Raw genomic sequence first — 21250 nt, 5'->3', positions numbered from 1 at the left:
AACTGCTTTCTACTGTATGACTGTGTGTGGGATCTTGCTGTTCACCACGTGACTGCTGCTCTGCTTCCCCACGTTATAACAGTGACGGTTGTTCACTGGCTACAAAGTGCTCTGAGACACCCAGTGATTGTGAAAGCAGCTATATCAACACAAGGAGGTAGGCATTTCTTGAAGAGCAGTGACAGTCAATTAAACTCAGAGATAAAAACAAAAAAAAAAACTGCGCATGCTGGAAATCCAAAACAAAAACAGAATTACCCCCTGGGAAAACTCAGCAGGTCTGGCAGCATCGGCGGAGAAGAAAAGAGTTGACGTTTAGAGTCCTCGTGACCCTTCCACAGAACTAGGCGAATCCCCGGAAGGGGTGAAATATAAGCTGGTTTAAGGCGGTGGTGGGGGGGGGGGGGGGGGGGGGTGGGTTGGGTGGGGTGGGGTGAGGTGAGAGAAGTGGAAGGGGGGGTTGTGGTTGTAGGGACAAACAAGCAGTGATAGAAGCAGATCATCAAAAGATGTCACAGACGGCAGAACAAAAGAACACATAGGTGTCGGGAGTTGGTGATATATATCTAAACGAATGTGCTAATTAAGAATGGATGGTAGGGCACTCAAGGTATGGCTCTAGTGGGAGTGGGGGGAGCATAAAAGATTTAAAAATATTTAAAAATAATGGAAATAGGTGGGAAAAAAAAATCTATATAATTTATTGGAAAAAAAACAAAAGGAAGGGGGAAGAAACAGAAAGGGGGTGGGGATGGAGGAGGGCGGTCAAGACCTAAAGTTGTTGAATTCAATATTCAGTCCGGAAGGCTGTAAAGTGCCTAGTCGGAAGATGAGGTGCTGTTCCTCCAGTTTGCGTTGGGCTTCACTGGAACAATGCAGCAAGCCAAGGACAGACATGTGGACAAGAGAGCAGGGTGGAGTGTTAAAATGGCAAGCGACAAGGAGGTTTGGGTCTTTCTTGCGGACAGACTGAAGGTGTTCTGCAAAGCGGTCACCCAGTTTACGTTTGGTCTCTCCAATGTAGAGGAGACCGCATTGGGAGCAACGAATGCAGTAGACGAAGTTGGGGGAAATGCAAGTGAAATGTTGCTTTACTTTTTCCAATAAATTATATAGATTTTTCTTTTTCCCACCTATTTCCATTATTTTTAAATATTTTTAAATCTTTTATGCTCCCCCCACCCCCACTAGAGCCATACCTTGAGTGCCCTGCCATCCATTCTTAATTAGCACATTCGTTTAGATAATATCACCAACTTCGACACCTATGTGTTCTTTTGTTCTGCCGTCTGTGACATCTTTTGATGATCTGCTTCTATCACTGCTTTTGCCTACAACCACACCACCCCCCTCCACTTCTCTCCCCCCATCCAAACCCCCCCCCACCCCCCAACCCCACCACCACCTTAAACCAGCTTATATTTCACCCCTTCCTGGGATTTACTTAGTTCTGTGGAAGGGTCATGAGGACTCGAAACGTCAACTCTTTTCTTCTCCGCCGATGCTGCCAGACCGGCTGAGTTTTTCCAGGTAATTCTGTTTTTGATATAAACGCAAGTCTGTCTTATCTGGACTGTGAGAGAGGACAGGGCAGGAGTCCTCCCCCCTCCGCTCCCCCCCCCCAGTTCTACGGATCCTCTCACCCACCTCCAATGTTCTCCCTCCCTCCACTGGGACCCCCTCCCTCTGGCCTCTTACCCGTTCTTGATCTTTTCATTGAGAACTGTCGGCGTGACATCAGCCGTCTCAATTTCTCTGCTCCTCTCACCTACTCCAACCTGTCTCCTTCTGAACTTGCTGCACTCCGTTCTCTCAGGTCCAACCCTGACATTTTCATCAAACCTGCTGACAAGGGTGGTGCTGTTGTTGTCTGGCGCACTGACCTCTACCACCCAGAGGCTGAGCGTCAACTCGCAGACACTTCCTCCTACCTCTCCCTGCACCGTGACCCCACCACTGAACATCAAGCCATTGTTTCCAGGACTGTCACTGACCTCATGTCCTCTGGAGATCTTCCGTCCACAGCTTCCAACCTCATAATCTCCCAACCTCGGACGGCCCGCTTCTACCTCCTACCCAAAATCCACAAACAGGACTGTCCCAGCAGACCGATCGTGTCAGCCTGTTCCTGCCCCACGGAACTCATTTCTCCCTATCTTGGCTCTGTTCTCCCTCTCTCCTTGTCCAGTCTCTTCCCACCTACATCCGCAATTCTTCTGATGCCCTACATAATATAAACAATTTCCAGTTGCCTGGCCCTAACTACCTCCTCTTCAGCATGGATGTCCAATCCCTCTACATCTCCATCCAAAGCAGGATGCTCCTAGGGCTCTCCGCTTCTTCCTCGAACAGAGGCCCAAACAATCCCCATCCACCACGACTCTCCTCCGTCTGGCTGAACTTGTTCTCTCACTGAACAATTTCTCCTTTAACTTGTCTCACTTCCTCCAAATATATAGGTGTGGCTATGAGTACATGCATGGGCCCCAGCTATGCCTGTCTCTTTATGGGGTATGTGGAACATTCCTTGTTCCAGGCCTACTCAGGCCCCCTCCCACAATTCATTTTTTGGTACATTGACGACTGTTTCGGTGCTACTTCATGCTCTCGTCTGGACCTGGAAAAGTTTATCAATTTTGCTTCCAATTTCCACACCTCCATCACTTTTACATGGTCCATCTCTGACACTTCCCTTCCCTTCCTTGACCTCTCTGTCTCAATCTCTGGTGATAGACTGTCCAGCAATATCCATTACAAGCCTATCGACTCCCACAGCTACCTCGACTACAGCTCCTCACACCCCGCTTCCTGTAAGGACTCCATCCCATTCACGCAGTTCCTTTGCCTGTCGCATCTGTTCCGATGATGCCACTTTCCAAAACAGCACTTCTGAGTGTCTTCCTTCTTCCTTAGCCAAGGTTTTCCACCCACGGTGGTTGACAGGGCCCTCAACCGTGTCTGACCCATCTCCTGCGCCTCTGCCCTCACACCTTCCTCTCCCTCAGAACCATGATTGGGTCCCCCTCGTCCTCATTTATCACCCCACCAGCCTCCGCTTTCAAAGGATCATCCTCCACCATTTCCGCCAACTCCAGCATGATGCCACCACCAAACACATCTTCCCTTCACCAACCCACCCCCCTCTCCCCGATTGGCATTCCATAGTGACCGTTCCCTCCGGGACATTCTGGTCCACTCCATCACCCCAACACCTCATCTCCCTCCCACGGCACCTTCCCATGCAATCACAGAAGGTGCAACACCTGCCCCTTCACTTCCCCTCTCCTCACCGTCCAAGGGCCCAAACACTCCTTTCAAGTGAAGCAGCATTTCACTTGTGCCTCCTTCAATTTAGTCTACTGCATTCGTTGCTCCCAATGCCGTTTCCTCTACATTGGAGAGACCAAATCCAGACTGGGTGATCGCTTTGCGGAACACCTTCGGTCTGTCCGCAAGCATTACCCAGACCTCCCTGATGCTTGCCATTTCAACACTCCACCCTGCTCTCATGCCCACATGTCTGTCCTTGGCCTGCTGCAATGTTCCAGTGAAGCTCAACGCAAACTGGAGGAACAGCACCTCATCTTCCAACTAGGCACTTTACAGCGTTCCGGACTGAATATTGAGTTCCAACAGCTTCAAACCATGAACTATCTCTAACATCCCCACCCTCCTTTTATCCCCTTTTTTCAATATTCATTCTCATTTCTTAATTTTTTTATCATTTTTATCCATTTTTTAAAATTTATTTTTATTTTTATTAATTTTTTACCCCCACCTTTTACCCTACGTTCAATCTTTTATCCCACCACCATCCTCTCCCCCCACTCGGGCCATCTGTTACTTGTTCATGTTGCTCTTTCCAGAGTGCTTACCCTTGTCCTGCTATTATCACATTCTGCTTTCTGCCCTTAATGCCACCATCAGCACCTCCTTTAGCCAGTATCACTGTCATTAACACCCCTTTGTCCTTTTGTTAATGACATCTTTTGCAATCTCTCCTCTGCCTCCACCTATTATTGGCCTTCTATCCAGCTCCACCACCCCCCATCCCCCAATCCCATTAAACAGTATACATGTCATTACATTTTTACTTCTCTTTAGCTCTGAAGAAAAGTCATAAGGACTCAAAATGTTAACTCTTTTTTTTCTCCACAGATGCTGTTAGACTTGCTGAGTTTTTCCAGCATTTTCTGTTTTTGTTTCAGGAGACGATTAAGATGTGTTGCTCCTGCAGTCAAATTGGCTGCTCATACATAAAGTGTGATAACTTGGCCAAGATGACACCGGGCTTCTGTAGAACTGTATCTCATCAAGGATCTGCACCTTTGGCAGGGGAGGAGAGTTTTTTTTTAAAAAAGCACATTTAAATTATTTCCAGCGGGAATTGCCAAAAAGGTACATTCGTCCTGGTTGAAAGTTTGCTTCAGTGTATTGAAATCGCAAGGCAGAATAACACTGCTCAAGACTTTGTATTTATATGTTGACTTTATTGTACTACTTAAGAATACAGGAACACAAGGAATAGGACCAGGAGTAGCCTGTCAAGCCAACTCCACCATTCAGAACAACCTCACTTTCCCACCTGCTCTCATATCCCTGAATTCCCCGAGACCCCAAAAATCTGTCTATCCCAGTCTTAAATGTATTCAACAATGGCGCATCCAGAACCTCCTGACATAGAGAATTCCAAAGATTCACAACCCTTTGAGTGAAGAAATTTCTCCTCATCTCATCCCACTGGTATTTCACAAGAGCACAGAGACCACAGGACATTGTAAAGCTGTTGAAAGTGTAAGAGATTCTGATATAGATTAAGTAGGACACCTATAAGTAGGATGCAGAGAAATAGATTATCAGACTATCTCATAACAAAAGTTGCACTTCAAATATCATTTCTATGCATGTTAAATTTGAGAGCCCTGATAAATAAATGATTTTTTTTTGTCATTTCCATCACTTGTTCTTTAGGATCAGGTTGCTGATGTTTGTGAAGGGGATTGAGTTCATGTTAAAGCTGTATTGACCATAGCTTCCTTTGTGCCTTGACCATCACTGGGAGATGGAGTGTCTCACTCCTTATATGAAGGCTGCTGTGCCAGCAAGGTTAGATGAAATGCTGGTCATTGTTGCCTCCTACATCATTATCTGTCACCTAGTCGTCCAGTTGGTAGGTTGGATGAATTTTATAGTTCTTTCTGCCAGTAATTTTCTGTCTTCCAGCTCTAATACATAGAGAGAAATCATCAAGATCCTTGTAAGTGGTGTCATCGTCATCACTCAGTTCCACAAATTCTGCATGGTTACATTCTTCAATACCAAGACAGCGATAACAGAATTCATTAAAACAGTTGGGACACACGACTTGTGGACAGCCCTCTTGACAGTGAGAGACCAGGGTCTCACAGTTGGGACATGCCCGAACTACAGGGCACTGGTGTACCTCAATATGGGGGGCATCAATGAGCGGGCAGGAGAGCAGTGTTGCTGTGATGTTGCAGGATTTGTTACCGCAGTCAGGGCTGAGAGGGTCTGGGTTTTTCCACTCTCTCATACAATCCCAGCAGAACTGGTAGAGCTTCCCTCTTGCATTGGAACAGAACAGACACTCCACACACAGACGCTCCAGATCCAAACGCTGCACAAGGAAATTGCAGTCAGGACACTTAACACATGAGAGAGAGAGAAAGAGAGAAGAGAGATAATTAACATACGTAATAATCATTTATTTATTTTCACTGCCCGTGTCCCCGATCCCTCACCCTTTACTCAACTTGTCCAGAGTCAGGTTGAAGACAGCTCAAGTTGGTTCAGTTGTGATGCCTCTTGGTTGAAAAGTTGGCTAATATTCCTTGTAACATGAAGCAAGGCCACTTGGATGTGGTATGAGAGGGAAGTTTGAAACCCTTGGAATTATACACCAAAAGGAGTCAACCCCTTCATGGTGTAGACAGGGGAGGGACTGCTATCTGAAGCAGAGATTCGCAGAGTGCCGTGTAGGTGATGTGATCACCTGCTACGTTTCAGAGCTGTATAAAAGGAAATCCAACCTTCATCATTCATTCATTTTCACCATATTTAAGGAAGCATTCACAACCGCTTGCTTCTTCTCTGTCTTTTGCCAATCCTACCTCAGTCCACAGATCGATATTATCCACCCTTCTGATTTTTCTTTACCCTCAATGTCTCCTCCATTTGTTGCCAGGACAGGACTGTCGGGTTTTCATTTCCAATGTCTGTACTTGACCACCTTTCTCTCTCTAACGATACTCAGCAAACCTTTCCATTCCTGAACTTTGGCTCTTGATCTAACCCGCTCATCTGCCTCTTTGTTTATCCAGCTGGTCCTGAAATTCTCCTCCATACCCACATTTTAATAGCTCTTGTCCTCTTCTCCAGTCCAACCCTCACCACCCATAGAGTGCCATACTCCGTCATAGGACCCCAGGCCATAAGATGCAAAAAATACACAACAGGTCCATCAGAATCCAAAACAGGAAAGACTGGTCAAGTTGTGACAAAAGATCCCAAGTGAAACATTCATTTGACATTTATCCTTTAGATGCTGAGATCACCTGCTGTTATTCACAGAATTTATTTTCATCTTTAAACATTCTGATTTGTTCTATAGTCTGAGCATATGCCAGAGCTTCATTGGTGAAGTTAGAGGCCAAGTCAGTGCAGGTGGAATATAGGTCAAAGTGCATGTGCTGTATAGTTAGAGGATCAGTCAATGGAGCTTGAGGGACAGTGGGTTGTAGTGTGAGGGACAGTGGGTTGTAGTGTGAGGGACAGTGGGTTGTAGTGTGAGGGACAGTGGGTTGTAGTGTGAGGGACAGTGGGTTGTAGTGTGAGGGACAGTGGGTTGCAGTGTGAGGGACAGTGGGTTGCAGTGTGAGGGACAGTCGGTTGCAGTGTGAGGGACAGTCGGTTGCAGTGTGAGGGACAGTCGGTTGCAGTGTGAGGGACAGTCGGTTGCAGTGTGAGGGACAGTCGGTTGCAGTGTGAGGGACAGTCGGTTGCAGTGTGAGGGACAGTCGGTTGCAGTGTGAGGGACAGTCGGTTGCAGTTTGAGGGACAGTCGGTTGCAGTGTGAGGGACAGTCGGTTGCAGTTTGAGGGACAGTCGGTTGCAGTGTGAGGGACAGTCGGTTGCAGTGTGAGGGACAGTCGGTTGCAGTGTGAGGGACAGTCGGTTGCAGTGTGAGGGACAGTCGGTTGTAGTGTGAGGGACAGTCGGTTGTAGTGTGAGGGACAGTCGGTTGTAGTTTGAGGGACAGTCGGTTGTAGTTTGAGGGACAGTCGGTTGTAGTTTGAAGGACAGTCGGTTGTAGTGTGAGGGACAGTCGGTTGCAGTTTGAGGGACAGTCGGTTGCAGTTTGAGGGACAGTCTGTTGCAGTTTGAGGGACAGTCGGTTGTAGTGTGAGGGACAGTCGGTTGTAGTGTGAGGGACAGTCGGTTGTAGTGTGAGGGACAGTCGGTTGTAGTGAGAGGGACAGTCGGTTGTAGTGAGAGGGACAGTCGGTTGCAGTTTGAGGGACAGTCGGTTGTAGTGAGAGGGACAGTCGGTTGCAGTGAGAGGGACAGTCGGTTGTAGTGAGAGGGACAGTCGGTTGTAGTGAGAGGGACAGTCGGTTGTAGTGAGAGGGACAGTCGGTTGCAGTTTGAGGGACAGTCGGTTGCAGTTTGAGGGACAGTCGGTTGCAGTTTGAGGGACAGTCGGTTGCAGTTTGAGGGACAGTCGGTTGCAGTTTGAGGGACAGTCGGTTGCAGTTTGAGGGACAGTCGGTTGCAGTGAGAGGGACAGTCGGTTGTAGTTTGAGGGACAGTCGGTTGCAGTTTGAGGGACAGTCGGTTGCAGTTTGAGGGACAGTCGGTTGCAGTTTGAGGGACAGTCGGTTGCAGTTTGAGGGACAGTCGGTTGCAGTTTGAGGGACAGTCGGTTGCAGTTTGAGGGACAGTCGGTTGCAGTTTGAGGGACAGTCGGTTGCAGTTTGAGGGACAGTCGGTTGCAGTTTGAGGGACAGTCGGTTGCAGTTTGAGGGACAGTCGGTTGCAGTGAGAGGGACAGTCGGTTGCAGTGAGAGGGACAGTCGGTTGTAGTTTGAGGGACAGTCGGTTGTAGTTTGAGGGACAGTCGGTTGCAGTTTGAGGGACAGTCGGTTGCAGTTTGAGGGACAGTCGGTTGTAGTGTGAGGGACAGTCGGTTGTAGTGAGAGGGACAGTCGGTTGTAGTGAGAGGGACAGTCGGTTGCAGTTTGAGGGACAGTCGGTTGCAGTTTGAGGGACAGTCGGTTGCAGTTTGAGGGACAGTCGGTTGCAGTTTGAGGGACAGTCGGTTGTAGTGTGAGGGACAGTCGGTTGTAGTGTGAGGGACAGTCGGTTGTAGTGAGAGGGACAGTCGGTTGTAGTGAGAGGGACAGTCGGTTGCAGTTTGAGGGACAGTCGGTTGTAGTGAGAGGGACAGTCGGTTGCAGTGAGAGGGACAGTCGGTTGTAGTGAGAGGGACAGTCGGTTGTAGTGAGAGGGACAGTCGGTTGCAGTTTGAGGGACAGTCGGTTGCAGTGAGAGGGACAGTCGGTTGCAGTGAGAGGGACAGTCGGTTGCAGTGAGAGGGACAGTCGGTTGCAGTGAGAGGGACAGTCGGTTGCAGTTTGAGGGACAGTCGGTTGCAGTTTGAGGGACAGTCGGTTGCAGTTTGAGGGACAGTCGGTTGCAGTGAGAGGGACAGTCGGTTGTAGTTTGAGGGACAGTCGGTTGTAGTTTGAGGGACAGTCGGTTGTAGTTTGAGGGACAGTCGGTTGCAGTTTGAGGGACAGTCGGTTGCAGTGAGAGGGACAGTCGGTTGCAGTGAGAGGGACAGTCGGTTGCAGTGAGAGGGACAGTCGGTTGCAGTGAGAGGGACAGTCGGTTGCAGTTTGAGGGACAGTCGGTTGCAGTTTGAGGGACAGTCGGTTGCAGTTTGAGGGACAGTCGGTTGCAGTTTGAGGGACAGTCGGTTGCAGTTTGAGGGACAGTCGGTTGCAGTGAGAGGGACAGTCGGTTGCAGTGAGAGGGACAGTCGGTTGCAGTGAGAGGGACAGTCGGTTGCAGTGAGAGGGACAGTCGGTTGCAGTGAGAGGGACAGTCGGTTGCAGTTTGAGGGACAGTCGGTTGCAGTTTGAGGGACAGTCGGTTGCAGTTTGAGGGACAGTCGGTTGCAGTTTGAGGGACAGTCGGTTGCAGTTTGAGGGACAGTCGGTTGCAGTTTGAGGGACAGTCGGTTGCAGTTTGAGGGACAGTCGGTTGCAGTTTGAGGGACAGTCGGTTGCAGTGAGAGGGACAGTCGGTTGCAGTGAGAGGGACAGTCGGTTGCAGTGAGAGGGACAGTCGGTTGCAGTGAGAGGGACAGTCGGTTGCAGTGAGAGGGACAGTCGGTTGCAGTGAGAGGGACAGTCGGTTGCAGTGAGAGGGACAGTCGGTTGCAGTGAGAGGGACAGTCGGTTGCAGTTTGAGGGACAGTCGGTTGCAGTTTGAGGGACAGTCGGTTGCAGTTTGAGGGACAGTCGGTGTAGTCACAACTGTCTCCTATGGCTGCACCGTGTGTTGCTCTCATTTCCTTGGCAGGACTGTCAATGTATAATCAGGAAGTTGTGATTTGCAGTGCCATTCGAGGATTTGACTGAATAATCTGTGCTAGACAACAATCCTCTCTCAACCAAGAACATTTACTGTGGCCAATTGTCTCATTTCCTGTTTTAGGGATTTGACTGGTGTATTTGTTAATGTAATAAAAGCTGCGACTACAATTCAAAACCCCTTTGTTCAATGTGATGTGACATGTGTTGAGATGTGATAGGTGTATTAATGCAAATTTGTTCTTTCATTCACCTTCCCAATCTAGTGACAATGCTTATTTGAGTGGAGGAGCACGTGAACAAGTGGTATCTCAGGTTGTAAGTGGTGTGGGTAAGTGGGAAGTGACCAAGGCAGAATGTGTAAAGGGGGGAATTGGAAATTTGCTCACAGATGGAGGGGGGAGGTTTAATCTGCTCCAGGCTGAGGTCTAGATCCAAGACTTCTCTTGGCTCTTATTCAGACATGTCATACTTTCACCTATTCTTGCTCCTGCCCTATCAGCCACAGTTTCAATAAAGGAGGAGCTGTGGCAACCTATGTCCGGGGTTAATCCCAAGACTTTTCACCTCAGGACATGGACTGTTCCACTGGAAATAGTTAAGTGAACCAATATTGGATCATTTTAAAGGATGTGAAGAAAAGGCAGGAGCAGAGACACACGAAAGTGCTTCGCTAGAAGCTGGTATAACTACAATGGACCACGTGGTGCTTTCTTAGACAAATTCTTCCATTCCGTCTCATTCCTCCACTGCTGATGTTGACTAACTTCCTGGGACATTCATTCATGCCACACGTCATCATCATCATCGGCTACATTTCCCAGATGCCCATTGTGAATCATGACTGTTAGCAAGCGTTTCAACTGCAGAGGCCATCAATGCAAAACCTGATCCTATCTTCAATTACCATTTAAATTCAAGCACTGTCCAGAAGGGTCATTCAATAATGATTGAAAATGGAAATCTGCTGTCAGTGTACTGAAAACTACCATTACACTATCCCCATCAAACACTCCCAGGACAGGTACAGCACAGGGTTAGATATAGAGTAAAGCTCCCTCTACACTGTTCCCATCAAACACTCCCAGGACAGTTACAGCACGGGGTTAGATACAGAGTAAAGCTCTCTCTACACTGTCCCCATCAAACACTCACAGGACAGGTACAGAATGGAGTTAGATACAGAGTAAAGCTCTCTCTACACTGTCCCCATCAAAAACTCCCAGGACATGTATAGCCCGAGATTAGATAAGAGTAAAGATCTCGCTACACTGTCCCCAAAAAATACTCCCAGGACACGTACAGCACGGGATTACATACAAAGTAAAGCTCCCTCAACTCTGTCCCCATCAAACACTCCCAGTACAGGTACAGCACGGGGTTAGATATAGAGTAAAGCTCCCTCTACACTGTTCCCATCAAACACTCCCAGGACAGGTACAGAATGGGGTTAGATACAGAGTAAACTCCCTCTACACTGTCCCCATCAAACACTCCCAGGACAGGTACAGCACGGGGTTAGATACAGAATAAAGCTCCCTCTACACTGTCCCCATCAAACACACCCAGGACAGGTACAGCACGGGGTTAGATACAGAGTAAAGCTCTCTCTACACTGTCGCCATCAAACACTCCCAGGACAGGTACAGCATGGGGTGAGGTACAGAGTAAAGCTCCTTCTACACTGTCCCCATCAAACATTCCCAGGACCAGTACAGCAAAGTGTTAGATACAGAGTACAGCTCCCTCTACAGTGTCCCCATCAAACACCCCCAGGACAGGTACAGCACGGGGTTAGATACAGAGTAAAGCTCCCTCTACACTGTTCCCAGCAAATACTCCCAGGACAGGTACAGCACGGTGATGGATACAGAGTAAAGCTCTCTCTACACTGCCCCCATCAAACACTCCCAGGACAAGTACAGCACGGGGTTAGATACAGATAAAGCTCCCTCTAAACGGTTCCCATCAAACACTCCCAGGACAGGTACAGCACGGGGTTAGATAGAGAGTAAAGTTCCCTCTACACTGTTCCCATCAAACACTCCCAGGACAGGTACAGCACGGGGTTAGATATAGCGTAAGGCTCTCTCGATACTGTCCCCATCAAAGACTCCCAGGACAGGTACAGCCCGGGATTTGATACAGAGTAAAGCTCCCTCTACACTGTCTCCATCAAACACTCCCCGGACAGGTACAGCATGGTGTTAGATACAGAGGAATATTCCCTCTACACTGACATCAAACACTCCCAGGTCAGGTACAGCTCGGTGTTAGATACAGAGTAAAGCTGCATGTGCACTGTCCCCATCAAACACTCCCAAGACAGATACAGCACATTTTTAGATACAGAGTAAAGGTCCCTCTACACTGTCCCCATCAAATATTCCCAGGACAGGTACAGCACGGGGTTAGATACAGAGAACAGCTCCCTCAACACTGTCCCCATCAAACACTCCAAGGACAGGTACAGCATGGGGTTAGATAGAGAGTAAAGCTCTCTCTACAGTGTCCCCATCAAACATTCCCAGGACAGGTACAGCCGGGGATAAGATACAGAGTAAAGATCCCTCTACACGGTCCCCGTCAAACACTCCCAGGACAGGTACAGCACAGGGTTAGATACAGAGTAAAGCTCCCTCTACACTGTCACCATCAAACACTCCCAGGACAGGTACAGCATGGGGTTAGATACAGAGTAAAGCTCCCTCTACAGTGTCCCCATCAAACACTCCCAGGACAGGTACAGCATGGTGTTAGTTAGAGAGTAAAGCTCTTTCTACACTGTCCCCATCAAACACTCCCAGGACAGGTACAGCATGGGGTTAGATACAGAGTAAAGCTCCCTCTACACTGTCCCCATCAAACACACCCAGGACAGGTACAGCATGGTGTTAGTTAGAGAGTAAAGCTCTTTCTACACTGTCCCCATCAAACACTCCCAGGACAGGTACAGCACGGGATTAGATACAGAGAACAGCTCCCTCTACACTCTGCCCATCAAACAATCCCATGAGAGTTACAGCACAGGGTTAGATAGAGAAAAGGTCCCTTTACACTGTTCCCAGCAAATACTCCCAGGATAGGTACAGCACGGTGATGAATACTGAGTAAAGCTCTCTCTACACTGTCCCCATCAAACACTCCCAGGACAAGTACAGCACGGGGTTAGATGCAGATAAAGCTCCCTCAAAACGGTTCCCATCAAACACTCCCAGGACAGGTACAGCACGGGGTTAGATAGAGAGTAAAGCTCCCTCTACATTGTCCCCATCAAACACACCCTGGACAGGTACAGCATGGGTTTGGACACAGAGTAAAGCTCCCTCTAAACTGTTCCAATCAAACACTCGCAGGACAGGTACAGCACGGGGTTAGATACAGAGAACAGCTCCCTCTACACTGTCCGCATCAAACACTCCCAGGACAGGTACAGCATGGGGTTAGATACAGAGAACAGCTCCCTCTACACTCTGCCCATCAAACAATCCCATGAGAGTTACAGCACGGGGTTAGATACAGAGTAAAGCTCTCACTACACTGTTCCCATCAAGCACTCACAGGACAGGAACAGCACGGGGTTAGATACAGAGTAAAGCTCCCTCTACACTGTCGTCATCAAACACTCCCAGGACAGGTACAGCAAAGTGTTAGATACAGAGTACAGCTCCCTCTACAGTGTCCCCATCAAACACTCCCAGGACAGGTACAGCATGGTGTTAGTTAGAGAGTAAAGCTCTTTCTACAATGTCCCCATCAAACACTCCCAGGACAGGTACAGCCCGGGATTAGATACAGATTAAAGCTCCCTCTACACTGTTCCCAGCAAATACTCCCAGGACAGGTACAGCACGGTGATGGATACAGAGTAAAGCTCTCTCTACACTGTTCCCAGCAAATACTCCCAGGACAGGTACAGCACGGTGATGGATACAGAGTAAAGCTCTCTCTACACTGCCCCCATCAAACACTGCCAGGACAAGTACAGCATGGGTTTGGACACAGAGTAAAGCTCCCTCTAAACTGTTCCTATCAAACACTCGCAGGACAGGTACAGCATGAGGTTAGATACAGAGTAAAGTTCCCTCTATACTGTTCCCATCAAACACTCCCAGGACAGGTACAGCACGGGGTTAGATATAGCGTAAGGCTCTCTCGATACTGTCCCCATCAAAGACTCCCAGGACAGGTACAGCCCGGGATTTGATACGGAGTAAAGCTCCCTCTACACTGTCTCCATCAAACACTCCCCGGACAGGTACAGCATGGTGTTAGATACAGAGGAATATTCCCTCTACACTGACATCAAACACTCCCAGGTCAGGTACAGCTCGGTGTTAGATACAGAGTAAAGCTGCGTGTGCACTGTCCCCATCAAACACTCCCAAGACAGATACAGCACAGTTTTAGATACAGAGTAAAGGTCCCTCTACACTGTCCCCATCAAAAAATCCAAGGACAGGTACAGCACAGGGTTAGATACAGAGTAAAGGTCCCTCTACACTGTCCCCATCAAAAAATCCAAGGACAGGTACAGCACAGGGTTAGATACAGAGTAAAGCTCCCTCTACTCTGTCCCCATCAAACAATCCCATGAGAGTTACAGCACAGGGTTAGATACAGAGTAAAGCTCCCTCTACACTGTCGCCATCAAACATTCCCAGGACAGGTACAGCACAGGGTTAGATACAGAGTACAGCTCCCTCTACACTGTCCCCATCAAACACTCCCAGGACAGGTACAGCCCGGGATTAGATACAGAGTAAAGCTCTTTCTACAATGTCCCCATCAAACACACCCAGGACAGGTACAGCACGGGGTTAGATACAGAGTAAAGCTCCCTCTAAACGGTTCCCATCAAACACTCCCAGGACAGGTACAGCACAGGGTTAGATACAGAGTACAGCTCCCACTACCATGTCCCCATCAAACACTCCCAGGACAGGTACAGCACGGGGTTAGATAGAGAGTAAAGCTCCCTCTACACTGTCCCCATCAAACACTCCCCGGACAGGTACAGCACGGGGTTAGATACAGAGTAAAGCTCCCTCTACACTGTCCCCATCAAACACTCCCAGGACAGGTACAGCACGGGGTTAGATACAGAGTAAAGCTACCTCTACACTGTTCCCAGCAAATACTCCCAGGACAAGTACAGCACGGTGTTAGATACAGATTAAATCTCCCTCTAAACGGTTCCCATCAAACACTCCCAGGACAGGTACAGCACAGGGTTAGATACAGAGTACAGCTCCCACTACCATGTCCCCATCAAACACTCCCAGGACAGGTACAGCACGGGGTTAGATAGAGAGTAAAGCTCCCTCTACACTGTCCCCATCAAACACACCCTGGACAGGTACAGCATGGGTTTGGAAACAGAGTAAAGCTCCCTCTAAACTGTTCCTATCAAACACTCGCAGGACAGGTACAGCATGAGGTTAGATACAGAGTAAAGTTCCCTCTACACTGTTCCCATCAAACACTCCCAGGACAGGTACAGCACGGGGTTAGATACAGAGTAAAGCTCCCTCTACACTGTCCCCATCAAACACTCCCAGGACAGGTACAGCACAGGGTTAGATACAGAGTAAAGCTCCCTCTACACTGTCCCCATCAAACACTCCCCGGACAGGTACAGCATGGGGTTAGATACAGAGGAATATTCCCTCTACACTGACATCAAACACTCCCAGGTCAGGTACAGCTCGGTGTTAGATACAGAGTAAAGCTGCATGTGCACTGTCCCCATCAAACACTCCCAAGACAGATACAGCACAGTTTTAGATACAGAGTAAAGGTCCCTCTACACTGTCCCCATCAAAAAATCCCAGGACAGGTACAGCACGGGGTTAGATACAGAGAACAGCTCCCTCTACTCTGTCCCCATCAAACAATCCCATGAGAGTTACAGCACGGGGTTAGATATAGAGTAAAGCTCTCGCTACACTGTTCCCATCAAGCACTCACAGGACAGGAACAGCACGGGGTTAGATAAAGAGTAAAGCTCCCTCTACACTGTCGCCATCAAACACTCCCAGGACAGGTACAGCATGGGGTGAGGTACAGATTAAAGCTCCTTCTACACTGTCCCCATCAAACACTCCCAGGACAGGTACAGCACGGGGTTAGATACAGAGTAAATCTCCCTCTACACTGTCCCCATCAAACACTCCCAGGACAGATACAGCACGGGGTTAGATACAGAGTAAATCTCCCTCTACACTGTCCCCATCAAACACTCCCAGGACAGGTACAGCATGGTGTTAGTTAGAGAGTAAAGCTCTTTCTACACTGTCCCCATCAAACACTCCCAGGACAGGTACAGCACGGGATTAGATACAGAGAACAGCTCCCTCTACACTCTGCCCATCAAACAATCCCATGAGAGTTACAGCACAGGGTTAGATAGAGAAAAGGTCCCTTTACACTGTTCCCAGCAAATACTCCCAGGATAGGTACAGCACGGTGATGAATACTGAGTAAAGCTCTCTCTACACTGCCCCCATCAAACACTCCCAGGACAGGTACAGCACGGGGTTAGATGCAGATAAAGCTCCCTCAAAACGGTTCCCATCAAACACTCCCAGGACAGGTACAGCACGGGGTTAGATAGAGAGTAAAGCTCCCTCTACATTGTCCCCATCAAACACACCCTGGACAGGTACAGCATGGGTTTGGACACAGAGTAAAGCTCCCTCTAAACTGTTCCAATCAAACACTCGCAGGACAGGTACAGCACGGGGTTAGATACAGAGAACAGCTCCCTCTACACTGTCCGCATCAAACACTCCCAGGACAGGTACAGCACGTGGTTAGATACAGAGAACAGCTCCCTCTACACTCTGCCCATCAAACAATCCCATGAGAGTTACAGCACGGGGTTAGATACAGAGTAAAGCTCTCGCTACACTGTTCCCATCAAGCACTCACAGGACAGGAACAGCACGGGGTTAGATACAGAGTAAAGCTCCCTCTACACTGTCGTCATCAAACACTCCCAGGACAGGTACAGCAAAGTGTTAGATACAGAGTACAGCTCCCTCTACAGTGTCCCCATCAAACACTCCCAGGACAGGTACAGCATGGTGTTAGTTAGAGAGTAAAGCTCTTTCTACAATGTCCCCATCAAACACTCCCAGGACAGGTACAGCCCGGGATTAGATACAGATTAAAGCTCCCTCTACACTGTTCCCAGCAAATACTCCCAGGACAGGTACAGCACGGTGATGGATACAGAGTAAAGCTCTCTCTACACTGTTCCCAGCAAATACTCCCAGGACAGGTACAGCACGGTGATGGATACAGAGTAAAGCTCTCTCTACACTGCCCCCATCAAACACTCCCAGGACAAGTACAGCATGGGTTTGGACACAGAGTAAAGCTCCCTCTAAACTGTTCCTATCAAACACTCGCAGGACAGGTACAGCATGAGGTTAGATATAGCGTAAGGCTCTCTCGATACTGTCCCCATCAAAGACTCCCAGGACAGGTACAGCCCGGGATTTGATACGGATTAAAGCTCCCTCTACACTGTCTCCATCAAACACTCCCAGGACTGGTACAGCACGGGGTTAGATACAGAGAACAGCTCCCTCTACACTGTCCGCATCAAACACTCCCAGGACAGGTACAGCACGGGGTTAGATACAGAGAACAGCTCCCTCTACACTCTGCCCATCAAACAATCCCATGAGAGTTACAGCACGGGGTTAGATACAGAGTAAAGCTCTCGCTACACTGTTCCCATCAAGCACTCACAGGACAGGAACAGCACGGGGTTAGATACAGAGTAAAGCTCCCTCTACACTGTCGTCATCAAACACTCCCAGGACAGGTACAGCAAAGTGTTAGATACAGAGTACAGCTCCCTCTACAGTGTCCCCATCAAACACTCCCAGGACAGGTACAGCATGGTGTTAGTTAGAGAGTAAAGCTCTTTCTACAATGTCCCCATCAAACACTCCCAGGACAGGTACAGCCCGGGATTAGATACAGATTAAAGCTCCCTCTACACTGTTCCCAGCAAATACTCCCAGGACAGGTACAGCACGGTGATGGATACAGAGTAAAGCTCTCTCTACACTGTTCCCAGCAAATACTCCCAGGACAGGTACAGCACGGTGATGGATACAGAGTAAAGCTCTCTCTACACTGCCCCCATCAAACACTCCCAGGACAAGTACAGCATGGGTTTGGACACAGAGTAAAGCTCCCTCTAAACTGTTCCTATCAAACACTCGCAGGACAGGTACAGCATGAGGTTAGATATAGCGTAAGGCTCTCTCGATACTGTCCCCATCAAAGACTCCCAGGACAGGTACAGCCCGGGATTTGATACGGAGTAAAGCTCCCTCTACACTGTCTCCATCAAACACTCCCCGGGCAGGTACAGCATGGTGTTAGATACAGAGGAATATTCCCTCTACACTGACATCAAACACTCCCAGGTCAGGTACAGCTCGGTGTTAGATACAGAGTAAAGCTGCGTGTGCACTGTCCCCATCAAACACTCCCAAGACAGATACAGCACAGTTTTAGATACAGAGTAAAGGTCCCTCTACACTGTCCCCATCAAAAAATCCAAGGACAGGTACAGCACAGGGTTAGATACAGAGTAAAGCTCCCTCTACTCTGTCCCCATCAAACAATCCCATGAGAGTTACAGCACGGGGTTAGATACAGAGTAAAGCTCTCGCTACACTGTTCCCATCAAGCACTCACAGGACAGGAACAGCACGGGGTTAGATACAGAGTAAAGCTCCCTCTACACTGTCGCCATCAAACATTCCCAGGACAGGTACAGCACGGGGTTAGATACAGAGTAAAGCTCCCTCTACACTGTCCTCATCAAACAGTCCCAGGACAGGTACAGCACGGGGTTAGATACAGAGTAAAGCTCCCTCTACACTGTCCCCTTCAAACACTCCCAGGACAGGTACAGCCCGGGATTAGATACAGAGTAAAGCTCTTTCTACAATGTCCCCATCAAACACACCCAGGACAGGTACAGCACGGGGTTAGATACAGAGTAAAGCTCCCTCTACACTGTTCCCAGCAAATACTCCCAGGACAGGTACAGCACGGTGATGGATACAGAGTAAAGCTCTCTCTACACAGCCCCCATCAAACACTCCCAGGACAGGTACAGCACGGGGTTAGATACAGAGTAAAGCTACCTCTACACTGTTCCCAGCAAATACTCCCAGGACAAGTACAGCACGGGGTTAGATACAGAGTAAAGCTCCCTCTAAACGGTTCCCATCAAACACTCCCAGGACAGGTACAGCACAGGGTTAGATACAGAGTACAGCTCCCACTACCATGTCCCCATCAAACACTCCCAGGACAGGTACAGCACGGGGTTAGATAGAGAGTAAAGCTCCCTCTACACTGTCCCCATCAAACACACCCTGGACAGGTACAGCATGGGTTTGGAAACAGAGTAAAGCTCCCTCTAAACTGTTCCTATCAAACACTCGCAGGACAGGTACAGCATGAGGTTAGATACAGAGTAAAGTTCCCTCTACACTGTTCCCATCAAACACTCCCAGGACAGGTACAGCACGGGGTTAGATACAGAGTAAAGCTCCCTCTACACTGTCCCCATCAAACACTCCCAGTACAGGTACAGCACAGGGTTAGATACAGAGTAAAGCTCCCTCTACACTGTCCCCATCAAACACTCCCCGGACAGGTACAGCATGGGGTTAGATACAGAGGAATATTCCCTCTACACTGACATCAAACACTCCCAGGTCAGGTACAGCTCGGTGTTAGATACAGAGTAAAGCTGCATGTGCACTGTCCCCATCAAACACTCCCAAGACAGATACAGCACAGTTTTAGATACAGAGTAAAGGTCCCTCTACACTGTCCCCATCAAAAAATCCCAGGACAGGTACAGCACGGGGTTAGATACAGAGAACAGCTCCCTCTACTCTGTCCCCATCAAACAATCCCATGAGAGTTACAGCACGGGGTTAGATATAGAGTAAAGCTCTCGCTACACTGTTCCCATCAAGCACTCACAGGACAGGTACAGCCCGGGATTAGATACAGAGTAAAGCTCTTTCTACAATGTCCCCATCAAACACACCCAGGACAGGTACAGCACGGGGTTAGATACAGAGTAAAGCTCCCTCTACACTGTTCCCAGCAAATACTCCCAGGACAGGTACAGCACGGTGATGGATACAGAGTAAAGCTCTCTCTACACTGCCCCCATCAAACACTCCCAGGACAGGTACAGCACGGGGTTAGATACAGAGTAAAGCTACCTCTACACTGTTCCCAGCAAATACTCCCAGGACAAGTACAGCACGGGGTTAGATACAGAGTAAAGCTCCCTCTAAACGGTTCCCATCAAACACTCCCAGGACAGGTACAGCACAGGGTTAGATACAGAGTACAGCTCCCACTACCATGTCCCCATCAAACACTCCCAGGACAGGTACAGCACGGGGTTAGATAGAGAGTAAAGCTCCCTCTACACTGTCCCCATCAAACACACCCTGGACAGGTACAGCATGGGTTTGGAAACAGAGTAAAGCTCCCTCTAAACTGTTCCTATCAAACACTCGCAGGACAGGTACAGCATGAGGTTAGATACAGAGTAAAGTTCCCTCTACACTGTTCCCATCAAACACTCCCAGGACAGGTACAGCACGGGGTTAGATACAGAGTAAAGCTCCCTCTACACTGTCCCCATCAAACACTCCCAGGACAGGTACAGCACAGGGTTAGATACAGAGTAAAGCTCCCTCTACACTGTCCCCATCAAACACTCCCCGGACATGTACAGCATGGGGTTAGATACAGAGGAATATTCCCTCTACACTGACATCAAACACTCCCAGGTCAGGTACAGCTCGGTGTTAGATACAGAGTAAAGCTGCATGTGCACTGTCCCCATCAAACACTCCCAAGACAGATACAGCACAGTTTTAGATACAGAGTAAAGGTCCCTCTACACTGTCCCCATCAAAAAATCCCAGGACAGGTACAGCACGGGGTTAGATACAGAGAACAGCTCCCTCTACTCTGTCCCCATCAAACAATCCCATGAGAGTTACAGCACGGGGTTAGATATAGAGTAAAGCTCTCGCTACACTGTTCCCATCAAGCACTCACAGGACAGGAACAGCACGGGGTTAGATAAAGAGTAAAGCTCCCTCTACACTGTCGCCATCAAACACTCCCAGGACAGGTACAGCATGGGGTGAGGTACAGATTAAAGCTCCTTCTACACTGTCCCCATCAAACACTCCCAGGACAGGTACAGCACGGGGTTAGATACAGAGTAAATCTCCCTCTACACTGTCCCCATCAAACACTCCCAGGACAGATACAGCACGGGGTTAGATACAGAGTAAATCTCCCTCTACACTGTCCCCATCAAACACTCCCAGGACAGGTACAGCATGGTGTTAGTTAGAGAGTAAAGCTCTTTCTACACTGTCCCCATCAAACACTCCCAGGACAGGTACAGCACGGGATTAGATACAGAGAACAGCTCCCTCTACACTCTGCCCATCAAACAATCCCATGAGAGTTACAGCACAGGGTTAGATAGAGAAAAGGTCCCTTTACACTGTTCCCAGCAAATACTCCCAGGATAGGTACAGCACGGT

General features: G+C 48.8%; 1 protein-coding gene across 2 annotated transcripts in view; it reads right to left on the bottom strand.

Moving 5' to 3' along the window:
- Positions 1-4469: 4469 nt before the first annotated feature.
- The window catches only part of LOC121272190 (uncharacterized protein DDB_G0292642-like), a 33773-nt gene continuing 16992 nt past the window's right edge, over positions 4470-21250 (bottom strand). For both annotated transcript variants that reach the window (XM_041178707.1, XM_041178706.1), the window contains exon 4: positions 4470-5665. In XM_041178707.1, coding sequence (XP_041034641.1) covers positions 5156-5665 — 510 coding nt within the window. In that variant the 3' untranslated portion in view covers positions 4470-5155. The remainder of the gene's footprint in view (positions 5666-21250) is intronic.

The sequence above is a fragment of the Carcharodon carcharias genome, chromosome 33, assembly GCF_017639515.1.
Source record: "Carcharodon carcharias isolate sCarCar2 chromosome 33, sCarCar2.pri, whole genome shotgun sequence".
NCBI lineage: Eukaryota > Metazoa > Chordata > Chondrichthyes > Lamniformes > Lamnidae > Carcharodon > Carcharodon carcharias.
Note: the sequence above shows the minus strand (reverse complement) of the source record. Positions and strands in the feature narration are given on the sequence as shown.